Source organism: Ammospiza caudacuta, chromosome 3 (assembly GCF_027887145.1).
Source record: "Ammospiza caudacuta isolate bAmmCau1 chromosome 3, bAmmCau1.pri, whole genome shotgun sequence".
NCBI lineage: Eukaryota > Metazoa > Chordata > Aves > Passeriformes > Passerellidae > Ammospiza > Ammospiza caudacuta.
The window spans coordinates 38,823,385-38,851,169 of record NC_080595.1 but is presented as its reverse complement, the minus strand read 5'-3'; the positions used below and the strand labels follow the sequence as shown (position 1 = coordinate 38,851,169).

Sequence of the window (27,785 nt, the reverse complement as noted above, 5' to 3'; positions counted from 1 at the left end):
TAAGGTATCTGTCTAAGCTGATTTTGGGTGGCCATTTACACATGTCACATGCTAAAACTAAAAAGAAGAATGAAATCCATCTCCCTGAAAGAATGAGAGATTCAATAATGGATTTTGGGAAAAAAGGATGCATAATAGAAAATACAACGTACATAGAACTAGGCAGAAAAGCAGATTAGCATGGTTCTTTTTATTCAAATGTTCTGAGACCTGTTTATGTACATATATAGGTATACATACAATACTTGCCACATTTGGCAGTTGTTGTTTAATGCATACAAGGTAAACAGGTACTTTTCATAATGAAACCTTATTTTAGTCTGATGAGAGGCATGAAATTCCCAAGCAGATGCTTAGCTCACTAAAGCTGTTTCTGGTCTTTATTTCCAGTTTCATTACTTTTAGTAGTTTGTGACTTTAAGTCATCCAAGATTTGTTACAAGTAACATTAACTCTGACAGAAGTTTTTTTGTTGGTTTTTTTTCTTTTTTTTTTTTTACAATTTTTTACTCTTCTCCTAATTTTTGTTGTTTTATTTTGCTCCATCTTGTCACTTCAAGCCTCACCAGGAGACCGAAGCACCTCTGAATAATCTCACACAGAGACATGGTGGGTTTCACATGTGCACCATTTTTAAAATAAAGCAGGGTCATCCCCTTTGCCCATTTCCAGGCATCAACAGTCAACATCAAGAATTTCTACACAAAACGCATGCCATAATGAATTTATAAAACACCAGCTACAGAAATAAATGGCTGCTTTCTTTTTAGAGAAACCACAAATGAATTAAAATAAAGCAACAAAAAAACTTCTTCACATATGCCACACTTATGGAGAGGATATATTTATTCCTGAGCAGGCTGGCAAGTATACATTGGTGGTCAAGTGGGGGAGAGGGAGGAGAATAAGAATTTTAAGCTGATAAAGGCACAAAAGACAAAAATATTGAGGCCTTGAGAAAAAAAAAAAAACCCGAAAAACATTATGAGAACTATCTTCAAACCATGTTGTTTTACTGATCAAAATAGTATTTGGTGAAGATAATAAAGCTGAACATTAAAGATGATGCAAGGTACTCAGGATAAAATTTCTCTTTAACTAACAGAACCCCTGAAGAATTTAGATGGGAAAAAACTGAAGAAAACACGTTTATCTCTTTAGAACCTCATATTCCAACGCCTTCAGATATTCAGTATATACATCTGGATGAAGAATTAATAGAAATTCAAGCTAGAAAAAAACAGGTTTTTTGGGTTTTGTTTTTTAAATTAGCACTCCTTACATTTCAATCTCATCTTTTAGGCTGGCAAAATTACTTGTGACAAGTATATAAAGTTGAGAATATGGGATCCGTTTCTTTTACAGGATTTATAAAATACATTCTCATCTGTTTGAATGCAGGTACATCATCACAGAGGAGACAGTGCATACAATTTACAAGAGATATTTGTAGTAAAATTCAGAGATACATAACAACAAGCATCTCAACATAATACTAACTTGTAAGCCAGGTGCAAGTTTTTCAAACTGTACATGTATTTTTAAAAAGATACTGCCTTTTAAAATGTTTATATATTGAAGCATTTTCATTAAGATAAAACACCTTTTAAAACCAGTAAAATTATAGCAGCAATATGGGAGAATATCTAAGCCACATGAACATTATTAATTAAAATAAAACCAAACATGAAATATTACATTAGTCAGATGCTTGTGTTAATACCAAGAACAAGTAACACACACTTACTTATGTCAAACCAAGAAATCTGGATTTGTTCATCTATGAACAAATCTGTTGTATACAAAGCAGTTGATTGCTGACTTTCACAATCACCTTTCTGGAGTGTCCTGGAGAACTCACTTGAATCTTAAATTCCAAGTCTGACTAACATCATTTTTTCATCTTTGTTTAGGAATTAAGGATGCTTTTAAATATGGATTCCTTAAAATGAAGCTTATTTTATTTACACTATTCAAAGTTTACCTTTCCTTCCAATAACAAAATGTGCAGGAGGATTTACTACATGCTATACAATGAAAAAATAGACTTTAAAAAGTCAGAACAATGCAAGTAAAACTGTACAACGTTTGTTCCCTGCTCCAGTTCATTGCACTATTAAATTAAACTGGATGAGTTGTCATGCCCAGATGACTTATTGTAGGATCAGAAAATCCACACACACGGAGGAGGTAAATGAATACTGCTTTAGGTATAGTGCCAAATGAAAAAATACTATGAGTTATATCCAAGGAAAGCTTCTCATCACAGAAAGGAGCATGGCTAATTCTGAAAGGCAGCCCTCTTCATGTAGGACAAAGAACTGCAAAAAAACCACAAATACACATTGATAAATATCCGTGAAGTTGATCTGCATAAAAATGTAATGTATATACTAAAATATTTAAGTGTTGGATTCTACCCTATTAGTAGCACAGTCAAATCTAGTTTGGCAATTAAGTTTTCAGCCTCTCTCAAAAGGTAATGAAGTGACACAACCCACTATCTTTAACTAGTATTATCCAGAAATGAGTTAACTAAAGGTCATGTCTTAAATAGTGCTTTTTAAAGTGTTATATCAGAAAACAGAACATTAAATAACAGGTGACGCATGCAGTTATATTTTAAAATATGCATGGACAATTTGAGATTCTAACGCTACTTTCTAATTCTGGTGTGGGTACTAGAATCACACAGTGGCAAGATAAGACATGTCCTTCACATGTTTCTCATTCCTGTTTCAATGGAAGACACAAACCTCAGAGCAATCCAGCTTTCAAACCAATGCTAGCACAACACAAAAGCAAATAAAGAAGTCAGGTGTAACGATTAAAACAAAAACTTCAAAGGCAAGAAAATAAACGTTCTCATTATCTGAAATACTTGCATAATTTAAAAATAGAACAAGGTGCAAATTCTTGCTTAATTAAAACAAAAGAAATGATAAGTTTTTACTTGAAAGATCAGGAATGAAATAGCAAGGAGAAAGACGGGCAATTTTCCTGCTTTCACGACATCTACATTCAGAAAAAAGAAGAAAACAATACTAGACACTTCATGCATTTTACTAACTACTAATGCATAGCATATTATTTTTAGCACTCTATTTTTGTCACAATTAATGTTTGAGGACTATTGGAAAAGAACACAAAACTTAGCAGTAAATACATCTTATAAAGTTTACTGTAATAACACATCTGATTTCAAAGGAAATAATTCCAGCTGTAAGTACATACTTATATATTTTATATAATAGTTATGTAAGTAAGTATTATCCTTGTACACAAAGCTAAATCTTCACATTTTGTAAAAACCGGAAGTTTAAAAGTAGTAATCTTGAAGTAACATGTCTAGATGTGATACCAGACAACCTACCCTAATACTTAATTCTGTGTATACACTGGTTGACATTTCATATGTATCACTGATTTGTTCTGGAAGTACAAATTAAGGAACTCATGCTTCCAGCAGATTTTGTCAGATATTCTTCACTACCCACGTAGCAATAAAACAAGATAATTCCCCTTCCCACAATGCTGTCCAGAGCTTCTACTTTAAACCTGCTGTGAAGTCCATCCCAGCAGGCCCTCTCCATGTTCTCATGCCCCAAAGAAGCAGGAGCCCCTGTATGGGCATTCAAGCAGGGGTATACATCAGACTCGAGGAGATGTTGGCTTTTCAAGGCAACAGCCACCAGCTCAATACAAACAGCAGTTCCACTCCCTCTTCTACCTAGATGCTGTTCCCTACAGCATTTCTGTTACTTCCACAACACCTGCTTCTGTCTTGTAGGGTTGAAATTTCTACTTGTGAGACTGAAGAGGCAAGCAACTGCACAGAGGCAATTTCTTCAGAAAGCAACCTAAACTTGCACAGTGCAAAGATTACAGATGCAACTACACTATATAGAATATACATAATACTAATAATATAAATATTAATTTTTATAAATTTATATATAAAATACTACTTGCATTATTGCACTTGGCAAATTAATCATTATGCAGAAAGTCATTACATTATACACACAAGAAGAAACACTGAAAGCTTTAAAAAGAAAGTAAAAACTCAATGAGCACTGCTCATACCAACACACTTTCATCAAAGGATATGGTACTTAGTACTGTTGCAACACCTAAACCCAATGCAGCTACAAGGTATGACACAAATATCTCCATTTGCTTTACAGCCTAACTTGTGCACAAAACACTAAGCTTATTTAGGTCTTTCAATGGACCTAAGCACAGAGTTTTCAAATCGCACTCTATTAGTTCAACCATCAAAAAAGGCCAATAGAAAGATGAGAAAAAACAGCATTTAAATACTGTGACCTTACTAAGCTGCCAGCTTCAGTCCAGAAGTGTGCTTTCTAAGATAAAGAATTTCAGTCTTGGCTTGGTATTTCTTTCCCTGTCAGTAAATTCATTCCCCTACCCTTTTTCAAATCCCAGTTTCTCCTTCATGACTCCTAGTGATAAAATATAATAACAATATTGGTATATTAAAATACATTCAGAAAAAAATAAGCACAATTGCAAATGTTGATCAATTTCATGTTACCAGCTATTTTAATTCTAAATCTATAAAATATAATATGAATCATACGCTAGTGAGAGAAGAACTGGAGTTCACTTGCAAAGTAAATCACTAATTCCCTTTCATTATCTTCAGGTTCAGGATAAAAATGTTCACTGAGAAGTAAAATCACACAGAACCTCACAAAAGGAAAAATAATTTAGGCTGCAGTAAGAGCAACATGAACAAGAGAAGATAAGCTGCTACCCTGTACCAGACTCTTCACAGGGTATGTACTTAGTCTGGCTTTGGGATACTTACCTTTGAGGAGATATTCCTTACAGAAAAGATCCAGGGGAGAGCTAAATGATCCCTGGAAAGAGGGACTTAAGCATGACAAGGAAAATGATGATATTTTTAACATTTTGGGGGACACAAGGGGGCAGTAGAAATTGGGGAAAGAAGATGCTTTAAAGAAAGCAAGCACCAGAAATAATTTCAAAACTAATAATCCTACTGAGAAATGCATACAAGGGTAGTTTTATCCCCTAACATAAAATGACCTGAGTTGTTATTTTTAATTTCTTTATTACACTGGATTTGCACACATCACGTTTTGAAGATTTCCACTTCCAGCACTTCAGAAGGATTAGTTGGTTATGAAAAAAAAAATCCAAGAATGATTCATGTTAACACAGAAAGTCAGTAGCAGACCTGGCTGCAGAACTGTCCTTGAAGTTCCAGCTTTTGTCCAAACAACCTTACCCAATCATTATCAAATGTAGATAGTGAGTATTAGCACACACAGAGGGGGTCTGTGTCTTCCTACAATCCAAATTGCAGAATTGCTGGGCATTTAGTTCAAGTTATTTAAGATTACATAGAGTTTGTGAATTCTACAAAACACACTGGAATTCAGAGAAAATATAAACTTATTTCACTATCCTTAGATCACCAGTCATGTGGTAAGATTTTGTGTTACATTAACAATTATGCTCAATTTTATGGTTCCATTCACCTTTCCACATTTGCAGCATTCTTCTATTTGTTCCTTTATATTGTACTGACAATACTTTGGCAATAATTTTTCCTGACATTTTTTTCTTCAGTTTTTGCTTCTGAACAATTTAAGTAACTTTTCAACAGTGACCACTAGTATCTGGGCAAGTCTGTTAATAATTCTGTGGACAACTATAACACCCACATAAGACTGCTATCCCAAATTTTTACATACCACAGAATAGCAAGACAGTGCTGCTTAAAAAAAAAAAAAAAATCAAGAGCATGTTTGTATGATTTATTTTTTCTGCTCTGTAAAACAGAATATAAAGTTTGAAAAAATTTTTTACCTCTGTGCAGTCATATGCCAAACTGGATTTCCCATAAAGCTACACATCTCCTAATGTCACAGGTAATTTACTGTCTGCTTTTTTTGTAGCAAGACTGGAAAAAAGTGATCCTCAAAGGAACATGTACTTAACAGGCTCTAACAGAACCAAGTACCTTTGGTGATGTAAGTCACACATTTCAAAATTTCATTTCTTGATTAAAGCCAAGAAAAAGCAATAAAATCCATTCAGTGTAAAATGAATACAATTACCACATCATATGGACTATACCACTGGGTCCAGGACTTCTTCCAGGAAACAAATTTAAACCCCAGATCTTCTTAAAGATTTTTACCTTGCCAAGACACTTTTAATCTTTACAGTGAAAAGAGTAGAATCCTCAAAAAGTAGGTCACTCTTTTTATTTTGGAATTAAAAAAAAAAGTTAGAATTTCAGGTATTAAAGCTTAGCTGAAAGTTGATCTAAGTGGTTGTAAAGAATTTAACCAATCTCCTCTTAACAAGCTTTAAAAATAATGTGCAGACAATAGACTGGTGGCTGGGACTATTTTGTGCCATTAAAGCCTTGTGGGAGTTTCAGGTCAGAAGTTTTAGTGGCAGAAAAAGAGCAGTAGGTTACAACTTCAGAAACAACTGGAAGACTGCCTGTGCCACAGAATACATCTACAGTACAAGGTAACACCGTTAGCTGAGTTATAAATATTTAACATCATGCCAACATAGCATAAAAGCTCAGTTAAGGCTATTCTGAAAGGAAGAGTAAAATTCCATGCTCACTAGCTCTGCACTCACAACTATCTGCCACTGAACACACAAATCCACACAGGATGAAGAAAGGCTTGGTTCTGTTCACTAAGGAAGTGGTAGCTGGAGGGAAAATGACTTTTCCTTTCACTATGAGTGATGTGATTACTCTTCATGTTCCCAAAATTTGTTTCACAATTTAAAGGAAATAATGTTTGCGTATGACGGACGACCTGTTTGATCCAAGACACTTCAATGCATGATGTTTTTGCAATTGTTGCATCTCACTAGTAGAACATCCTTGGTGATTTTCAAGTAATGAGCACATATGAGGCAGGAAGGAACTTCAGTTCAAGCTTCCTAGCTCATCCTCTCATATGTTCAGGTAATCTACTTTTATGTGCCTTCTTTGCTTTTAAAAAAGATTTCTCCATTTCTCTAAGCTGCCAGTTTCTCCTCAATATCTCTGTAATCTGAAAGTTCCTCTGGGTAGCTACATCTAAAAATAAGAGCAGACACTGTGAAAAGCACTGTTAAATCCAGTCACCTACTACCAGATGTATTATGAAGAGCAAAAAGTTTTAATTACTGACAACAGTTCATCCTCTTGGGTCAAAGATTCTGCTTCACAGAACTTCAGTTTAGTGCCATCAAGACTAAAAAAAACCTTGACCATGATCCTACATGGTTCACACGCAACACATCTGTCTAATTTAGGAAGAATTTTTGCAAAGAGTAAGTAAACAATGGAAAAATCAAAGGAATCAATTGAAAGGATCTCTGCATTCTTATTGTATGTGGCAGTTCTTCAACCCTACACAAAACTTAGAAATGGATCTCTTTCAACAGGAAGTCTGTTGGAAATTCCAGAATATTGAATTTTTCAGATTTTCTGAAGTGACAGCACACTATATGTCATCCATAACTCAAATCTGAAAGTACTGTCAGATATCTGTGAGATGAGATTATGAGAGTGACTGTAAATTTGTGTAAGAAATACAAAAACCTTTAAAAATCATATGGGGTGAGTAAAGTCAAAAGAAAGTATATTTGAAAAAAAGGTGAGACTTGGAACACATGATACCAAAAGGAGAGAAAAGCTTTTGCAGCATATGAAAAGGTGAATATTATACACATTTTGGTGGCAAATAAAATGGCACCAATAATCCTTCTGTACAGGTATTTGTTCAGACCTTAGGAGTTTGATGCATTTGCTAAAGTTTAATCACTTAAGAAAATTGTATCATATGCCAAGAATTAAGTAAGAACATAAGCATTAGCAAGATCTAGGCAAAAATGAAGTCAGATGAAAAACATTTTAAAATAATTTAACAACTTGGACACTACCTGGAACAACTTCTTTAAAGCTAAAGCAAACAGTATTTTTTAATGTCTGACATTCTTTAAACACAGCCAATGTGTAAGACTGGCAAATAAATGACTCATACAAAAACGTATAAAAGAATATCTAAAGAAGGTATAATAAGTAAAATAAATACTTTTCACTATTGATCAGTGCTGTAAGCACTTTGCGTAGCAAATGCTTTACTACCATGGGTAGTCTGAGTTCCAATTACTGAAAAAACTGTACGATGGAAGATTTTAACTATACCCATTTCAATTCATAAGCCAGACTCCTTTGTTCCTGATGTCATTCAGAAGTTTGCTATATTTTACTAACGAAAACAAAATAAACATATTTTATGTATGAGCTGTACCTCAGAGTGCTTGGACAAAACAGAACATAAATGAGAGCTGTGTTTGATTGAAAGACAACATAATTCATGAATGCTATAGGATCACTATTTTCAAACACACATTTTAAGTCAATCAAGTTAATTTAGAATCAAATAAAATCCCTGCTGAGAAGCATACTCACCCTTTAAAATATAGTCTGTTAACAAGCTTGGCACTTTCTCGCTATCCTCTTTCATGGCATGCAGAACTAAAGAAAAAACAAGTCAGATATTTAGTCATAAATGAAACACAACATATAAAACAAATACCTTGGAGCAGTTCCAACTACTCATAGAGATACCACTATGAAATGCAAGAAATCTCCTAAGTGAAAGATGAGAAGATACAATGAGACATCATATCCTCTCCACATTTCACTTGTGTAATTCTCACTGAGCTCCACAGTTTCTGAATGCAAAAGTCCCATTCCATGTGGTTAATATTACAGTAAAATGCCATCAGTCATAACAACAACAAGCACCTCTTCCCTATAAAAGATTCTCACCAGAAGGAAGTCAAGACATCCAAAAACTAAGGTATGCTAACAACTATTGCTGAGCTGGAAATCTCAGGACAGAAAAGCATGCTCCATTACTTAGTATCTTTGATCACTACCTCAATTAATGGAAAATGCTGTGAATGATTCTATGGAAATATTAGTGGTGCTTTTCTCCCCTCCCTGAAATGGGGAATGTTATCTGCTGTAGCTTTGAAAAATCTCAACTACATGACTTAATTCAGCACTAACTTACAATAATGCAAAAATGCCATTTTGTGACACACATGAGTAGATCATGTCCATCTTGCCTATTTCTGAAGAAGGAATGGACAACCATAAACTTGTCCGTGACTACATAAAGAAAAACAATAACTATATTTTGTAAAGTGCTCAGGACACATCTGAAAGAAGCAAAAATACAAAATTCTACTGAAAAGCAGTATTTAATAAACTCCAAATTCCTCATATGAGACTCTAAACTCAAATGATAACAAGTGTTTTATTTCCATTTTTACACTGAAGGAAGACATTAGTGTTTATAACTATGGAGTAATACAGAGCTTTGAAAGAAAAACCAACTGAACAACCCTAAACACCTGCTTTACTGCCTGCTTGAACAACAGCAGAGACAGTGAGTCACAAACCTGCAACTGACTCACAGGATCACGTTCCAACCAGCCCACAGAAATCAATATTGTTAATACTCTTTACAATGCATTTGTGCAAGACATTTTTTTTAATAAATCATCAAACAACAGGAAATGTTTTCAAGTGGTTTTAATACGTGCTTAAGAGTGTCAAGTGAAATTTAAATATGGCAAGAGGATAAAATTTCATGGCAAGAATAAACACAAAAAGAGAAATCCTTTGTCACAAAGTAAGTATGAATTAACACCTAAGGCTGTCTACTGTAGAAAAATAAAGGGAACTTTAATTCCTACTTAAACATTTCATTTACTCTGGAATTTATATAATATGAATTTTCTCTTTCCAGAAAACAACCAATGAGCCTTTTACCACCCCTCAGCCACCTGTGGAATCATAGAACTGCTGCTGAAAATCACCTTAAAGACACAGTGAGATTCTCCACTGAAACCTGATCAAATGCATTGATGCACTCTACCACCTATTTTTAAACTTTTCCTATAAACATCCAATGAAGGAGATGCTCCTGACTTCTAAAGATGCTTTGTTGTATTAAACCACCTGAAGAAGTATTTTTTAAAATACAACCTTGATTTCTTGCAAATTACAGTTTTAAAAAAAGCCCAATAAAATCAAACAACTAGAGGAGCTAGAACTCGTAATAATTTTGAGGATCTGGCCTAAAAAAGATGTGAAGAGCAGGGAATTCAAAGCATTGTAAAAACTGTGTTTGGTTTGGAATTCCTAATTATGAAAATTTATTGACAACAAAATCCCCCCACCAAAACCATAGAGAGAAGCAGGCTATTCTAAAGGCAATCAGTGCAATCATTATGGAACTAGTCCTAAGTATCCTGACATCCACTCCATTTTACTGAAGTCATTACAATAACCTCAGTAAAGCACAGCAAATGTAAACAAACAGGGATGTATCAGGCACTGTATGACCAGATTTCATGATATGCAGCCAACATCAAAACATGGGAACATTTACTTCCTGATTCCTGCAGGTTTCTGGCCTTCAGGGTTTCAGACAGCAGCTAGAAAACAAACCTAACATGAAGGCTCAGGAAACAAGCTGGCCAAAATCCACGGTTAAAATCATTCATCCTTACATACATGCCCTAGAGTAAGAGGGAAGAGAGAACTGGATGGATTCACTGGCTTTGAGCAGCCACAACTGGATATACAATGAGGAAAGGATCAGGGGAATTTCATATGCTCACTTTTGGTTAATGTTTGAAGGTCTTCAACAGATGGGGGTCCATTTTTCTTCTCATAAGGAATGACGGTTGTCAAGTACTGTCAAATGAAAAACAGAGTTACTTGACAGTCCTTTCATGCAGCTTTGTTGTTTGCATTTTATTTTGTAAAAATTGTACTAATTTAAATTGCTAGCTACAAATAATCATATTTCAAACAGATTAAGATTCCACCTTCTCATCTCAGAGCTTTATCACAGAAACCAAGTTTTTTGATATTTTTTTCCAAATTATGTGGCTACTAGAAGTCATGCAGCTAACTGTCTTCCCTGCAAAGAAAATGATGCTGTCCCACAGTTAGGTGAAAATGAAAACAGATGGCTTTCACCTTCTGCTGTTACACACTTCTAACCAAAAAGAACAAGGCAAGCCTAACGAAACAAAATACCCCAGAATACAGAATTTGATTTAAATTATCAGTTTTCATAGCTGACTGTGCTAACAGATAGTTTCAAACCAACTCCTTTTTAATTTAATTTACTGAAATCTTTAATTCTTGTCTGCTTAAAAAAAATCAACAAAACACAACAAAATTTCTTAAATCTTTCAAGATTTTCATACCTGCAGTGCAACTAGGATTAATTTTCAAATTCTTGATGTAACCCTGCTGGGTCTTATATTACATGCATTTTAGGCAACACCTTACTTTGCAGCCTATATGAATGCATATTCTCCTTAAAGAGGTCAGAATTACAAAAGTACTAAAATAGCTGGAATTTTCCCCAATGGAAAAGCTTCCTGAAAGTTCCCTCAAGACAATTTTTAAGAATTAAAGAGGAACTTTATTCTGGTTTTACAGCTACAAGGCATTAGGCAAAGTTAACCCTCAATGTCTCGTTCAGCTTGACATCTGTGTAGTTCTCCAGGCAAGGAGCAGATGACATGTGACAAGCAAGGTACGAGGAGCTGCACTTGGCAGGGGGAGGCTGAGGGCTGCCACACATAGCTGTAACACTGCCATGTCTGCAGCAGGATCACACACCTCACACCCAAGCACAACAGCTGCCTAAAAGCCAAGCAGACTCAGCTCAGCAGCACTGAACCCACTGTACAGGTGGTGCTGACACCTCCCCACGACCTTCTGCAAACACAGGGAGCTTTTCTCCCTCCCTTTTCTTCTGGCATTTTTTCATGTTCACTCAGCACAGCAGAAAAGAGTATGCAATGGTCCTCAGGAAACAATCAATTTTCAATTTCTTTTCCAGGGGATGTAACCAAGCATCACCAGAGAACTGTGCTCTTAATAAAATTACCAGAATCTATAGCTAAATATAAGGCTGCTGCATCTGCCAATGGCAGAGATGAAAGGGATCTACTAACACAGAAATCAGATTTCTGGCTGTCTTTTCCAGCCTTCAGAACTACGCGGCATTCTACCCTTTACCTGCACAATAAAACACTAGGATATTTCACTGTACTAAATATAAACTAACCCTGTTTCACTGTACCAAATATCAACTAACCCTGTTTAGTACCAAGTATCAACTAAACCTGCTTCCCTTCTCCTGTAAACTTCACCTTCCATTTTTCATCTCTAACAGTTGCAATTAAAAACAGAAAAAGGAATTTCTTAGTTTCCAGAAATACTTTCCTTCTACTCATCAACTTTGCGGCTGTAACAATCAGTCTCTATAAAAGCACTATAAAAACTCATTTCCTGAATTGCTGTGTGAAGATAACATATTATGAAAAGAATGAAGGAGTGACTGAAGCGTAGCTTACTGACAAGACCAAGTGTTAAATCTGCTGTGACCTCTAAATTTTTGAAGCAGATTTGATGACATGATAAAGCAGCAATTCCCACTGCAATTTTTCATCACCTATGAAAAGTGTTTGATATGCCTGAAAATCAAAATGAAGACGACTGTCTTGAATCTTCTTCTGGAAATACGATCCCAGAAAGAGCTACCAACATTTCAATGTCTTTTTTTTGACTACATTACCAGATAGGAACAGGGAGTTCCCACTGGAAGTTTCTCTTTATATGGTGAAAATCTCTTAAGTAATTTTTACTTATGTCTCAAACACACACAGAAAATGGGACTAAGATTTTAAAAATGGAAGTACCCACTATGAGACAAAAAATCCTAATCAAACAAAACCCTCCCAAACAAAAACAAATGCCATAGAAAAATGGATTTCAATGCATTAATCATAACGGAGCTGGTATCTTTTCTACATTCTACTCTACATTTAATTTTAAATTCCTATTTTAAAGTCATATTCCATGACTTGCTTTAAGATACAGGAAAGGGAATATAAAACCCCATAAGAGGTTTTCTATATCCACACGGATATAGAAAAAGATCAATCAGGAGAAAAGTATGATCAACATGAAGAATAACATTAGTAAATTAGCTCAAAAAATGACTGGAAGAGTTATTCAGTCATTTTAACAAATGATTATGCTACTTACATCTATATAGGAGGCAGTGAAAGTCTTTTAACCAAAAGTATGATGGGGTGGCATAGCTAGATAAGATCACTTTATGAAAATATATGATATTTAAAATATCTAAAGATATGGGTATAAACAGCTGTAATTTATGGTTAAGATAGCCAAGGAAAAAAGCCCCCAAAACCAAAACAGCACACAGGTACAGCTTTACTAGTAGTGTGATAACAGAGCGTGATAAAAAGTCTTGTTAGGTAAGCTCCGTGCACATGTTCAAGATCCCCAAAGCTGAGGACAAACAAACAACTGGATCAATGTATTCATAAAATCTCATACATATACTTTGCCTGAGAAAGCAGGCAAGCCTTTGATTTCTAGTGTCATGATTGCAGAATGACTTGAGAGGAGCTGTTTTACCTTCTAAACTCCTCTGCAGGATACAACACTCATCTTCTAGACAAAAGCCTAATCAGCCTTGACTTCTAAAGTACCAGTCAATTTATTGCCTCAATGGACTTCTCACCAGGGAAAAAAATAACTCTAATGGACTCCTCTGACAAAACTGCATAAACTAAAATAGTGGGTACACATTAAATAATGTGAAATGCCAATATTTTGTAGTGTGCCAAAAGACTAAACAGCATAAACATTAGCAGTTCACAAAAATTCAGAATGCAGTTAATAAAATATATACTACAGATCTGAAACAGCAGGCAGGTTATTACTTTGAAATAAGGCATAAGAATCTTGCTTCCAAGCTACACACAACATCTATATAAAGCCCACAGAAGCTGTCTCTGCTCTACATGTCAGTATTTAAATAACCAGCTAGAAGATACAAACCTGCCTATGCCTGTATTTTATATTGGTAATGTGCAGCGCCCATATTTTGCTACTTTTAAAATCATGCAGTTTTCAAAGGCAAAAGAGTACAGTCTATACATTTTCCAGGTGTTACTCTGTTTTTAGATGTATCAGCTCTGAACATCTGAAGAAAAAAGAAAACAAAACCTTTCTCCATTACGCAAGTTGCTAATGCTGAAGGCTGAAACACTACATCTAACCTTATACACGTTCTTTGACTGGTTATTAGATTTTTACAGACATGCAATTAAAGCATGCATTATGCTAAAACAGACTTTTAGTCTGGGGTAAGAAATACAGGTTATTAGCTCAGTGCATCAGGGTATCAAGTCTTGAATCTCTTGAGCTGCTGAGGAGAGAAAGAGACTGTAGGCTGATCAGAAACCTGAGGTAGGGAAGCAGAGATTCCAGCATTTTATCCTGTTTTTTCCTTTCTCAGCATTTATCTTCAGCTACTGTCAATTTTCAAGATCTCAGCTCCTCCCAAAAGTGCAAGCAAGGAATGAGAAAAAAGGGAGAAGATAGCCCAGCACCTGTTTCTCTCCACTCGAGTTTCCAAACGTGTGGCGGAAGCCATTCTGTATGACATTTGAGATCCCTTCCATGCTGAAGCGCTAAAAGTAGTGAAAACACAGCAGAAAGACAAAAAAAAAAAGGGACAGAGAAAAGTTCAGAAGACTATTAATCAGCATTTATCAAGACTCTGAAAGACAAATGGCAAGGACAAGCTCGAAGGTGTATTTCAGCACACTTCTATTTCTTCACTCACCTACTTAATTTTTTAAATTGAAAAGCAAACCTTATAATGGCAGTTAAGCAGTATTTCTACACCAAAATTTAGTCAAACGAAATCTTCACACTGCAGACCTGATAATTGAGATAATTTGCCTTTTCTGTGTTTGAACAGTGTATGTTTAAAGACAATACTGACACCAATTTTTCAGATTTTAAGCATGTACCAGAAACACTGTTCAGAGGCAGTAATTTTCAGCTCCACCTCTTTAAAACTTTTTATGCTTTCATGCTTCCTTTTCCACAACAGAAGCAACAATTAGCATTTCCTATTTTCTGTCATATCATAAAATATACACAATTAGATAATAATAAACCCATATTGATTTCAAGCTCCATTGCACGGAATCATGGAATCCAAGTCAAGAAAAAGCAGTACATAATCCAACTACATATTTTTCCTTGAACTTTGTAATCCTTTTAACTTGCTGGAGAAGTAAAAGAAAATCAAAATCAAAACAGTATTGATGTTTAGCATGTGATATAAAATCAGCAAGGGATATGAACATAAAAAGAAGAAACAGCCAAGCTGCTGACACAGGGCAGTATGATGAGCACACCTCAGCATGTTTATCTGAAAGTATTTATTTATGTGAGAGGAATAAAATGTGCTGGAATACAGTATTATTTTACCTTCTAAAGCACACAAGGTCAGTAAAGTCATAAATTTTGCCAAAGCCACCTTAACTCTTTTAAGATATCGTAGTTGAAGGAACTGGTATCTTCAAGCCCTGACTATTTTTAACTGCTCCCCTGTTTTCCCTTGTGAAAGAGATGGAAGTTTAAAAGTCTAAGAAACTGATTTACCCAAGGATGGTATCAAGGACAAAACACTCAAAACCCTGTTTTTTTTAAAATATTCAGTTACAGTATCTACAGGAAAATTCATTTTCTTAAGAGTATGACAATTTAACTCAACTTCCAATATTTGTATTTAAATGAGATTTCATTACAGTTAACCAAATAACCAACTAATGCATTACTTATTAGCAGAAACTCAGTCTTCACAAAGCTACAAGAACATACTATCTGAATGCGCATTCCCAGCCCAAAGGGATAAAAAAAAAAAAAGAAAAAAAAAGGACTTTTGAAGAAAGGAACTTGGAACCTTGCACCTCTTTCTGGGAGAGGGTTCTCAAATCTGTCCCTGATGACAGTGAAACCTATTTTCAAAGGAATCACACATATGCAGCTACAGTCTCACCTGTGAGCTAGTCTGTTCAACCCCTCTTAGCAATCTGACACATCTGGATCTTGAAGTGACCAAATACCAAAATGTCTTATCCTGGGACCATGTAAGTTATACCTGAAAGCATCATTCAATTTTCTAATCTTTAAACCAACTAGAACAGTTTGTGAATCACTTTACTCAAGTTCCAAAACAAAGTAATTATTTTTCTTTCTAGGTCGAATATCCCTTTTTGGTTTTCCATGACTGGGAAGGAAACAGGAACTATTCACAGTGCTCTTGTAAAGGGATGACAATTTTGTATAGTTTTCCAGACATATACTTCCTTAAATTCCATTAAAACTTAGCTACACACACAAACATCTCTCATTTGACAGATGAGATCAGAACCCTATTTGGGGTATATCACAGGTATCTTATGCTTGTAAGTTTAGAAATAAATTCTGAAGTATTAATATTTCATTATAAATGTTTATTCCTTATATTTGAAAAGCAAACCCCAAAAACCTTCTCATGTTGAACTGAAGCATACTTTCTGGGACTTAGCCAAGATACAAAAGCACATTTTTTGCATCCCATAAGAATCACTAAGAAATTCAAACATTAATATCCCACTTAAGTAATTTTAAATTATACTAGACAGATAAGAAAGAAAAAATTGCATTGACAAGCTAATAACTGATTTCTTTTGTTCTTTGACTTCTCTCATCCAACTCTACTTGAAAGCCATTTTTCCTTTTGTTGCCATGTTCTGTAAAGAATAAAACAAATTATCTCCTCCCTGTACACATGCACTACACTTTGGCCTCCTTCCTGTCTCCTGCTGAATGCAGTAACTCTGCCACAGGCAGGAGATCCAGGGTAAGACATGCACTTTTTTCCTACCTAGAAACCAGCATGATCAATAAATATCTGTGCAACTGCTGCAAGAACAGTACTGAATTTCCTGCAAGACTAACACATACTAAAATTCACACAGTGAAACCAAACACATTAATGAATTTGCCTCCTAACAATAGAACACAGAGAAGTACATCCAAAGATAGTATTTTTTGCAAGAAAGGTGTGCTATTCCCAGGCTGATTTGCAAACAGTTAAAAAATATTTTCTGAATATGAGAAGAGTAAAATATATGGCCCTGTGAAAAAAAAATTCTCAACACAAAAAGCTTAAGCCTTGTTTGTGAATGAAGATATGGAAGCAGGAGTACCAGGTATCTTAATATAATCTAGGACTACTACTTCCCTTATTGGAAAAAAAAAACAACAAAAAAAATTAAACGTATGAAGACTTATAAAAATTTTCTTACTGTTCCAGGCATATGACCTCTTTCTTGTTTGCCATTCTGAGGACTACCATTTTTCAGCTTCTTTTTCTTCTTTGCTGTTTCTTTGTGTTCTCGCTGTTTGTTCTGTACTTCAATGAGGACAGAAATGAAGCTGTTTTTCACTTCCTTCTCAAACTCCAGCTCATCTCGTAGAGCCAGCTGCTGCACCAGTTCCTCAGAATAATCCTTAATAGCAGTCTCAATTTCCTCCAGCAGTTCATTTAATTCAGCAACAGACAATCTTTTGACTCCTACAAATAGTTTATATAGAAAGTAATATGTCAAGATTTTAAGCATGAGTAACCTTGTGGGAGTTACAAGAAAAATGTACTCTGAAATTTCTCAAAACAAAAAATTCAGTTTTAAAACCACATAGAATAAAACAATATTCCTAAAGGAATAAACACATCCCAGAGGTGACAAGATTAGCAACAATAAGACGGTTAAATTTTCTTAATTCTGAGAAATCTGGGATAATCTGCAAATATGAAGAATGTGTTGGTAGTTTATGCTGGAAGCTGAAGTAAGTACTAAACTTCTGACACAACTATTAACTATTAGTTTCCTCTGCACTCATGGTTCAAAGGAAAAGGGCTTCATATTTTCTGAACTATTGGCTGATGCACTACATATAGTGCAATTATGACCAAGCAAATGTTCTGAGGCTAGCTTGGGTTAAAAGAAAGCAGATCTTTGAGGCCTGCTTTCTGTTCCAGTTTAGATCTGACACGCCTAGGAAGCTGGCAAGTCCCAGCAGCTGCTGTGTCAAAGAACATAATCTTATTTGGCACTTGAGAAACAGCTAGTCCTGATTACACTGACAGATACAATCTGTTTAAGGACACTGCATAGATGCTTGCAATTATTTAATTTCATTGAATTACTCTAGTAAATATCTTGTCTACAAGAATACTTGTAAGGGAAAGCACCTACAGACAAGTGTTGAAAAATACAAATAAGGCCACAAACTACAAAAAAAAGTGCAGCTCTTAGAAGCATCAAAGGTAGTAAGTGAAATGTGAATTTTTTCTCTTAAATTACAGCAGGGAAAATTGATTGGAGAAAGCTCCTTGTCACCTACTTAACTGAAGAGAAGGCAATGAAATCTGTTAAGACAATTCTGTGTCAAGGAGCCACAGTTTTTCCAGGTAGCTTAGGCCTTAAACTCTGTTCAAACACTGTAACAGTACTGAGAGAGGGCACTTGTGAGTGCCAACACTTAAAAATCTGCTTCACAGCCTAAAAACCAATTGTTCTAAAACCACAGGTGTAGGTTACCTAACTGCAGTCCTGACTGATGTCAGATCAGTTGTTATTATCAAAGTCTTGAAAGGGCTACATAGGAAATCCTCAGCTAACACACATGAGTGGAGACAGAGCAATTCAAATGCAGAAGACTACACAGACTGAAATTTAGCAGGCTGAGGAACTCACTTGTGTAACCAGAGCTTGATTTTTGGACTGCCTTAATGTATGTCTTTTACTATCCAAGAAAAAAGTAAATAAAAGTGATTTCCTGCTCTGAATCCTAAATGAATGAAAATCTCTGATCTATCCCATGAAAACCAGAGTTCCTAGGAAAAACCTGTAAAAATTTCAGAGACATGCAGACCAATTCTGAAGCACCTTCACACACTAAAAATAGGTAGCAAGAGTTTTTAATAAAATAGTGACCTGAAAGACATGAAAGCAGATTCTGAGAAACTGCTGAAGCAAAGTTAAATTGTCTGCCAAAGTAACTCAAGGCACTATTTGGTCAAGACTGACCTTTAAACTGTAAAGATGCAACAGACAAGATGGACTCCTGAGGCAAAGCAAAATTGACATGATATGAAATACTGAGCAAGCTTGATTAGCTCCAAACCTTAAGACATATGGAACTGTCAGAAAACCAGGAAGCCTGCTGAACACAATACATTTTGCTTTCACATTCCTGAAATTTATGTGTTGAGACAGTTAAGAGACCATTTTCATGGTTGGAATCTCTTCTATAAATCTGAAATGTAGCAGAAACTCTAAGTCATGCCACAAGAGGTCAGCCAGTTTTCTGAATCTTCTACAGAGTTTGTATTGTTAACCCAGACTACAGGAAAGAGAGCACCAAACTTTTAAAGAAAGACCAAAGCAGAAAAATCATCTATCAAATATTCTTTATGTCCCTACTACCTTCTAGAATTCATGTTGACAAATGTAAGGATTACACAAAATTTTCCATCACAGAACTGATTAGTCACAGGTTTTTTTACATGCAATTCAACCTACTACAATTTAATTATTAATCTAATTTCTGCTTTGCTTTTGTATAGGGAAGCACAGATGATTTGAGTAGAAGACCCAAAGGATATTTTTCTCTCTTAAGCTTTCTGAAGTGGAATGGAAAGGGAGGACCGAAAAATATGCAAGGTCCTTATGGGGCAAAAAAGAAATGGTTGCCTTACTTTTGTGTTACTGTCTACCAAGATATGTTGCAATGACTGAAACTGTACCAAAGGTATGGTAAGCTTTATTTACTGAATAGCTTTCAAGAGCTTTAGCTGATCTTAAACAGTGTACTGGCATCAAGAAAGTTTCTCACTTTATAGAAAATAATTAAGTTTAATAAAAAATGGCCAACTTATCACTTTACCCATGAAGGAATCTCATTTCAATGTACCAACCTTCAGAATATTTGCTTTAAATTTAAATTCTGTAAAGTCTTATTTTTGTTCTTAGTCAGAAAGCTGACAAAGGTAAGTCCTCTATGCACTAAATCTATGTTATTATTTCAGAACATTTTGAAAATATTTTTTGAATGCAGATATTTCATAAGAAGGACTTGCTAAGAATCAAACACATTGCAAACTTACCCTTTAAAATATTTTCATTAAGCATAAGAGCATAAATGCTAAATAAATACCACTTACTCTCTTCATAGCTGTTGTTTGTACTGGATCTCTTGAGGGTCTGAATTTCCTGGGAAAGTATAGAGAACCGATCTGATTGGGTGGGGGTTTCATCATCTTCTGGATCAGGTGATTCCTGCATCATTTCCTCAATTTCTTCAATCACCTTTGGAAAATGAAAATCCTTATGAAAACCCTCCTACATGAAGAGCTTGCAATTTGAAGCAAAGCTGGATGAAACCACCACCAAGACTAGATGGAAGAGGATCAATAAAATTATACTGACGTTTCCTCCCCATCCTGGCTCTGAGAATAATCACACCTTGTAACAGTAAATTGGTGATGGCATAACAAGAAGTGTTGAAACTATGGGGTCATTTCTATATGAAGGTACCCATGATTCTGCTTTAGAGAACTAAATTAAAGAGTAAGCTGGAATATCTTTCCTGAATATTCAGTTAAAGGAAGACACAACAAGAAAAATCAATTACCTCCTCCACTCCTTATTTCACCACACTTCTCTATGTAAAACAAACACCCCTCTCTCCTCCAACCAAAAACCAACAAAATGAAAACAAACAAAAACAACAAAGAAAAAGTCACCAAAAACTCTCTGAAAAACCAAAAAGCCCTCTAAAAAGCCTGAAAATCTACTCTGCTTGTGAGAAGTTTTTTGAACTTCTCACATGATCCACCATAACCTGAAGCTGATTTGCATCCCCAGGTGTAAGACCTGAGCCAGAGAAAAAGTATGACAACAGAAATTCTGTGCATAGATAGCTTACTTTACATCACATAAATGATTACATTTCTACAGGCTAAATTACTAACTAGACATCTGAATAAATAACACAGCAACTTCAAGATGTTTAAAGGCTGTAGTCAGTGCTGAGATCTAACCCACAGTAAAAAGAGCCCAGGCAGTTCAAGCAGTCCTGTCTCCTGTACTATTAATAACCGTGTTCATCACAGTTCACAGCTTAACCATTGCTTAACCATTTAAGCAACAACAAAATAGATTATTTGTTTGCTTACTAAAGCAGGATCTTAACAGACCTTACACTAATTAACCTTACTCAGAAGAGCAATTTTCAAGATAACTGAAGTAAATCCATCAATTTGAAGACTTTAGATACCAAGTAATTTGAAATCTTAATAGTAGAAACACTGATCTGCCCTCATGTTAGGTCAAAACTTCAAAGAATTCTCTCTAACAGCAAAGCCCTGTGAAACTATGAACTGCCACACAGTTATGCTGGAAAACTAAAAACTCCACCATACTACTAGGATTCTAAAATATTTTGGCTTTTTACACACACATTTAATTTAGTAGCATTCCTGACTAATTCATGGTACGAAATACACAAAGATTTCAAAGACCCTGGACTATCACCCTCATCTGAAGTACTGAAACACTTTTCATATCTGAATGATGTAATGCTCTCTCCCACATTACTAAAACCCTAAACAAAGAACAACCAAGAAGCTTAGCTACAGTGAAGAGCAAGAACAACAACAACAACAACAAATAATAATAATAAACATTCTACACCAACAAGACTGTCTTTGCTGAACACTTTACCTGCTCTGCTGTGAAGAGTGGCTCTTCATTGATGCAGGAAACAATGATAGAATGCATATCCAACTGTTCTCTCAGCTCTTCATCATCTGACAAGTCAAGGTTCAAGTTGTCATTTACCTAATAAGCATGAAAAGGTGCATTTATATAAATATATACACACACCCTTAATGTGAGGGTATAACATGCATGCAACATGTACAAAAAACAAATGGGTAACTATCACTGAATTTTAAGAATGAAACTGAATCTTGGCCCATAATAATGGAATCAACAGTTCTTTCTGTCAAATAGCCTGGAAAATTAAATCAAAACTGCAACTGGACAAAGTTAAAATAGCTGTCAATCTTTAATGTTGTTAAATAATATCTATATACAAAGACCATACACACACTGACATGCAGACATCTACATGGGAGGCTGTCAAGGAAATAATTAAATCTTAACTGAAGATTGAGAAATGTCTGTGGGGGGTGGAAAACTTGCCTATTATGTCTAATGTTACACAAACCTCTTTAAATGCTTTTATGGTTCCACTTCATCACATAATAAAAGACATGGAAAAAAGCTGAGAAGAGTTGATACTGAATGGTGGTATCAGAACACTGGTATCACCCCAGATTATTTTAAAAAAATGTGTCATTGAATATCTCAGGGTCTTTTCAGAAAGAAAGAGAAGTAACACTGTTCTCATATATACACCACCAAATGACACTCATCCTTTCAAACCAAAGACATACATACACTAAGAGACATAGGTCCCCTCCTTAATACGTCAGGAATATTTTACTCTCACACAGTGATATATCCTGGTTTATTTACAAAATTGTTTCTGTACTTTGTCTATTGCTAGATTCCTGCCTAGAAAAGCCCCTCAAAGCTGCAATGCCGAACATCTGCTATTTGAGTTCAACTGCTTTAACTCATCTTTGGGTTAATTTACAAGCATCATGACAAGCTGCAAAAAGTCCTTGGCCTCACAATATTAGTTTTCAAATTTTCTTGTAATTCCTCCAATTTTCTCAGTTTCTTCAGAAACCTTAATAGTTCTTAGATTAATTTTGAATCTGCAACTGCTATCCCCAGACAGCTCACCTGCAGGGACATACACACAATTTGCAGTTCTTCAGCCCTCAGAATGAGGTCAAATGTCCACTTTTTTCCACAATCTGAATTCCAGTAACTGTGCAGTGACAAGGCTCCACTATGACCCTCTCTTCACCTTCTACACAGATACACTGCAATTTGGAATTTTTAAATGTCTGCTGTCCTCAAGTATTTTTCCATGCACAAAGGACATGACAACAATGATGGGACAGTAAGAAAGCATAACAGTTTATCTAGAAGGAGATCTGCTTTCACTCCTGACATCTCCAGAAACATTTTGAGAGACCTTCAGAAACATTTTGATAATACAGACTAATAAACCACCAAAAATGGCATCAGCTGTAACCTGCACTAAAAGGAACACCTGGCTTTCCACCCAGCCACACTCCATACCTGCTGTCCTCCTGCTAGCAGGGAATGAGCCATTTAAAAGCAATCTAGTGAAAACAAAACAAACAAGGAATTGCACAATCCCATTCCTCATACCACTGTGCACAAAACTTCCACCCAGCTACTTCTTTCACTGTCAGAGATGTATAAAAGTGTGCATAGACTGTCATGTGAAAGAACCAACATCAGGTGAATCAGCCTTATTGACCTAATATCTTTCCCTGCTAAAACAGGAGGAGAAATGCTTACTGCACAATTTTGGTAGCATGTTATTAGCTTCAAACACATCAGGGAAGTGTTGCTTGGCTGTTAGTTTTCATTGTAAGGAAGATAAAACGAGATACTAGCTGGTCCATATGTGCTGTCACATACCCAGCAATGCTGCTGAACACAAAGCAGCCGAAGAAAAGTATGTCAAACACTCCCCACAGCCTTTGCACATCAGAAGGCATTCCATGTGGTGTGAAAGCTGAAAAAACTTCAGATACATTTAATCCATGAATTGGTTTTCTCTCTACTGGCAGCACACCCAAGACTCTTTCTAATCCAGCAACACCACTTTACACTTTTTGATGTACTTTCTTCATCACTTCCTGCAAGTAACTTATAAAAACTATACTAAACATTTTCTTATGTTCTAAACTTAGTTCCCTATCAAGAAATCCATTAGTCTTCCAGTCTATTTTTCCCTGACACAAGGTCACAGCATGGCAGGGTTGTATTTTTAGTTAAACCGTAAGACTTTAATTACTCTAAAACCATTTATAAATCTGAACAAGAACTCAATAAAAATTAGAAGAAACACAAGTCAAATTCAAGGGATAACCATGATATTCAAATCAAGAAAATGAGTTCCAAATTTGCACCTTCCTCTACTGAACCCCAAAGTATCTTCTTCAGCAGAACAATCTTTGCTCCTGTCACAGTAAAAAGCATCTGTTGATTATTTAATGATAATCAATTATCTTTGGCAGATATTTTTACCACATAACTGAACTTCACTATGTTTAAAAGATAAGCCACTAGTTTCCTCAGAAAACCTGTGAGATGGGAATTCCTCCCAGCTTTTCTTCATGAGGTGTTTTAATCCACTTTGAAGAGCATCAGAGGACAACCCTTTCTATAAACCTCTCTGAAGCTCTTAATTCCCTGTTCCCACCCCAGAGAACTATTCTAACTCTTAAATAAGGAAAACAAAACAAGCTCTTGCACTTCAGAGTCTCCTGGGCCACCCTTCTTGTTAAAGAAGCCATCTGACTGTGGAATTAGATGAACTTTGGGAAGTCCTCACTGGATTTACTAAATCAGAATACTCTTGCTTCTTTTCCTCCCTTACCCAGGGCAGTGTTCAACAGGAATCATACAGCAGAAAGATTTTATGTGAAACACTTTCTCATTTTACATTTTTTTCTGTCATGCTCTGGCTCTAATGAGGAGTCATCTAAAACTAACCCTGAATTATTCCAGCCCAGGGTGATACAAACATACATCAATGGTTCTTTGATTTTTGAAAAGCTCTCATGTATTGGCAAGTGCTACAAATATTTTCAGCCACTTAAAAACAACATTCTTTTATACAAATGCAAACAGTGTTACTTCCCTGCCGAGTACCAAAGATCCAAAGATGGCACTTCTGCTGATCAGAACTTACCCCTTTTTCTGAAAGATTCAGTGTTGGCAAGTGCAAAGCTCTGGTGTGGGAAGATTTCCAGTCAACTGGCATCACATTACCATAATTATCAGTCAAGGCATTCCAAATCCTGAGGAAAAGAATAAAGAAACAAAAATGCAGACCTCAAAACAAGCAGCAACTGAATCAGCAATAACCATATTCCCAATGAGCATATACCTCTTTCAGTAACTGTATTTTCCTCCCTAAATATTCATCTGCAAATTACTGAAAATATTTTAAGTGTTTTAAAGCTATGAGAAAATGTTTTTTTTGATAAATGTAAGTGACTTCCTGTTTTAAGCAACAATGTATGCACAGCAGTGAAAGAAACCAATAAATGAAGACACAGCTTCTATACTAATTATGTAACTACACTCAAAATCCTTCCTGGGGGTGGATGAGCCTTTCCGTCAATGAAATTTGAGCTGAGCTATAAATTACATTCCTAATGTTTAGCAGAGGCTGAGTAGCAAATTCTGAGTTCTGAGCCAAACCTTTTCTTTTTTTCCTTTCCATTTATCACAGAATAATGAAAATGTACAGATCACACAAAAATTTTGGGAGAATCAATTTTTTTTTCTAGGAGAGCTCAGCCCACCACTCTTGTCCTCGGTCAGTCTTTACTGTTCGTAGGGTGTGTATCCTCTCTGGCTGTCCTGGAGGTTTGCAAAGGCAGATGGAGGCTGGTGAAGCCGCAGCTCAGTCTGTAGCCACAGCAGCCCCGTGAGCACGCTGCTTCCTCCAGTCCCCAGCCGAGCCCCGCTCCAGGCGCTGTGCTGTGGGTGGATGTTTGCAATGGTTGCCTAGCTGAGGCTCACAGGAGGCTGGAGGAAAGGCCGAGGCAGACACAGAGGGGCAGACAGAGCCTCGTCACTGCCCAGCGTGATTCATGGTTCACTGAACTTACCCCACTGTTTACACCACTGATGTAGTGTTTTGCGAACAGGCTTTATTTTATTCTTATCTTGGAAGAACGGAGAGACAGCTGAGTTACCTTAAAGTAAGACAGCAGTATTTTTAATGAAGGTAAGCTGACTAAATTCACTATAAAATAAGTAATAGAAGCATTCGTAAAATAATGTTAAAAACAGTACAGCAGCATGGCCCAGAAAGGCTCTATTCCTCCAGAGAAAAAACTCCGAATAATTTTCGCAGTTGCAGCTGCAATTTTGTTCTTCACCTGCTTTCTGCACTCTTTCCATGTTGAAATTCAAGCAGTGAGACAGCGGACACTTTGCAAGAAGCTAAACAAATACTAACCACGGTCACTGCACTTCAGAACAAGTACTTCTTGCCAGCTCGGCGGGGCAAGAGGCTCTGGGATGCTCACACGCTTCCCTGGCACTCAGGGGGATAAAGCCGGAGGGCTCCCCGTCAAACCCGCGCCGCGCCGGCCGAACGCGCCCCCTCGCCGAGGCCCGGCGCTCCCAGCTGCAGCCCCGGGGCGGGGAAAGGCTCCGCTCCCGCAGCCCACAAGCCCTGCTGGGCTCCGCAAGGCCCAGGGGCAGCGCTCTCGCAGGGCAACGCTGGCGGCCCGCGCTGTGCCCTCAGGCCAGGCCGGGCCGGGCCGGGCCTCCCCTCCGCTCCCTCTCCGCGCCCCCGGCCCGCACTCACTCGTCGTCCTGCAGCGCGCTCTGCTCCGTGAGCGGCCGCAGCGGAACGCGGCTCTCGCCGCCGCCAGCCCGGGCCTGCGGGGGCTCGAAGCAGAGGGACAACTTCGCCCCGAGATCCCCGCCGCCCCAGCCGCCCTTGTCGCAGGCAGGCTCGGGGCCGCTCCCCGCGAAGGGCTGGAATCCCGAGAAGTCCTGCCAATCGCCCGGGTCTCGCTGCGAGGTCGCCGCCGCCGCCATAGCTGGGGACGCGGCGCTGCGCGCTCCCGGCGGTGCGCGCTCCCGGCGGCGCGCGGCGGGCGGGGCCCGGCTGAGGCAGCGAGCGCAGAGCCGAGCTGGGCTGGGCCGGGCTGGACTGAGGGAGTGATCGCAGAGCCGGGGCCGGGCCGGGCCGGACTGGGCTGGGCCGGGCCGGACTGGGCTGGGCCGGGCCGGACTGGGCTGGGCCGGGCCGGACTGGGCTGGGCCGGGCCGCGCTGGGCTGAGGCAGTGATCGCAGAGCCGGGCCGGGCTGAGGGAGCCCCCGCGGAGCCGGGCTGGGGCAGCGATCGCGGAGCCGCACTCAGCGGTGTCCGTACTGACTCACAGCTCCACACCGAGTAGGGGCGGCTCATCGGGCAGGAGAGGCAGGCGTAGAATGGTTTGAGTTCGAAGGGACCTTTAAAGATCACCCCGTTCCAGTATACTGCAAATACTCCTGCTGTAGTAGGAGTATTTGCAGTAGTTTTGTTGTAACTTGTTTTTATACTGTCATTGATGCCTCCATTTAGTCTCCCAGTACACAAGAATCTAAGCTTTTCTTAGAATCTACTTTTTCTTACCAGCATTATGACTCCCATGTCCATCCTTTGCCACCTTTATATTGTGCCCTTATGTGCAGTAGCTTAGGATGGGCTTTTTTTAGATTTTTTTTTTGAGAAGCCATGAATTCTTGATATCCTAAAGTACGTACCAGAAATTTTCTCAGCTTAATTTCCTGATCCAGTTTGAGTTTCTTTTAATTTTTCTTTCTGTACTTCCTACTTGATATTTGGCAACACTGCAAGTGGAAAACGCGTTCCTAGTTAAGCATTGGAGTGCCACTGAGGTCATCGAAAGGATTTGCATCCTATCCTACTTTGGATTATGACAGACTGATAAATCCTAGTGTAAATAGGCATTCCAAATATGAACCTTTCAGACATTGTAAGGCAGAGGAGGCCAGGACTACTTATGAGTGTTAAAATGTG

General features: G+C 37.3%; 1 protein-coding gene across 2 annotated transcripts; it reads right to left on the bottom strand.

Annotated features, from left to right (window-relative positions):
* Positions 1–408: 408 nt before the first annotated feature.
* On the bottom strand, positions 409–26,796 carry FEZ2 (fasciculation and elongation protein zeta 2). 2 transcript variants are annotated; one of them, XM_058801024.1, is made up of 10 exons: positions 26,561–26,796; positions 24,926–25,034; positions 21,781–21,897; positions 20,220–20,364; positions 17,299–17,567; positions 14,542–14,622; positions 10,714–10,789; positions 8,486–8,551; positions 2,757–2,785; positions 409–2,321 (listed from the first exon to the last, which is right to left on the bottom strand). In XM_058801024.1, exons 1-9 carry the CDS (start codon positions 26,794–26,796, stop codon positions 2,775–2,777), a joined length of 1,110 nt encoding a protein of 369 aa, XP_058657007.1. In that variant the 3' UTR covers positions 409–2,321; positions 2,757–2,774. The 2 variants fall into 2 exon arrangements, with proteins under 2 accessions (XP_058657007.1, XP_058657006.1); XM_058801023.1 differs by lacking the exon at positions 2,757–2,785.
* Positions 26,797–27,785: the final 989 nt, after the last annotated feature.

Coding starts and splice junctions, on each gene's coding strand:
- FEZ2 (XM_058801023.1), bottom strand. CDS start 26,796: ATGGCGGCGGCGGCGACCTCGCAGCGAGACCCGGGCGATTGGCAGGAC. Junction 14,623..17,298: donor GAGGTCATATGCCTGGAACA/GTAAGAAAATTT, acceptor CACTACTTTTAG/CGCTTCAGCATGGAAGGGAT. Junction 8,552..10,713: donor CCTTCAAACATTAACCAAAA/GTGAGCATATGA, acceptor TTTTTTCTTTAG/TTCTGCATGCCATGAAAGAG.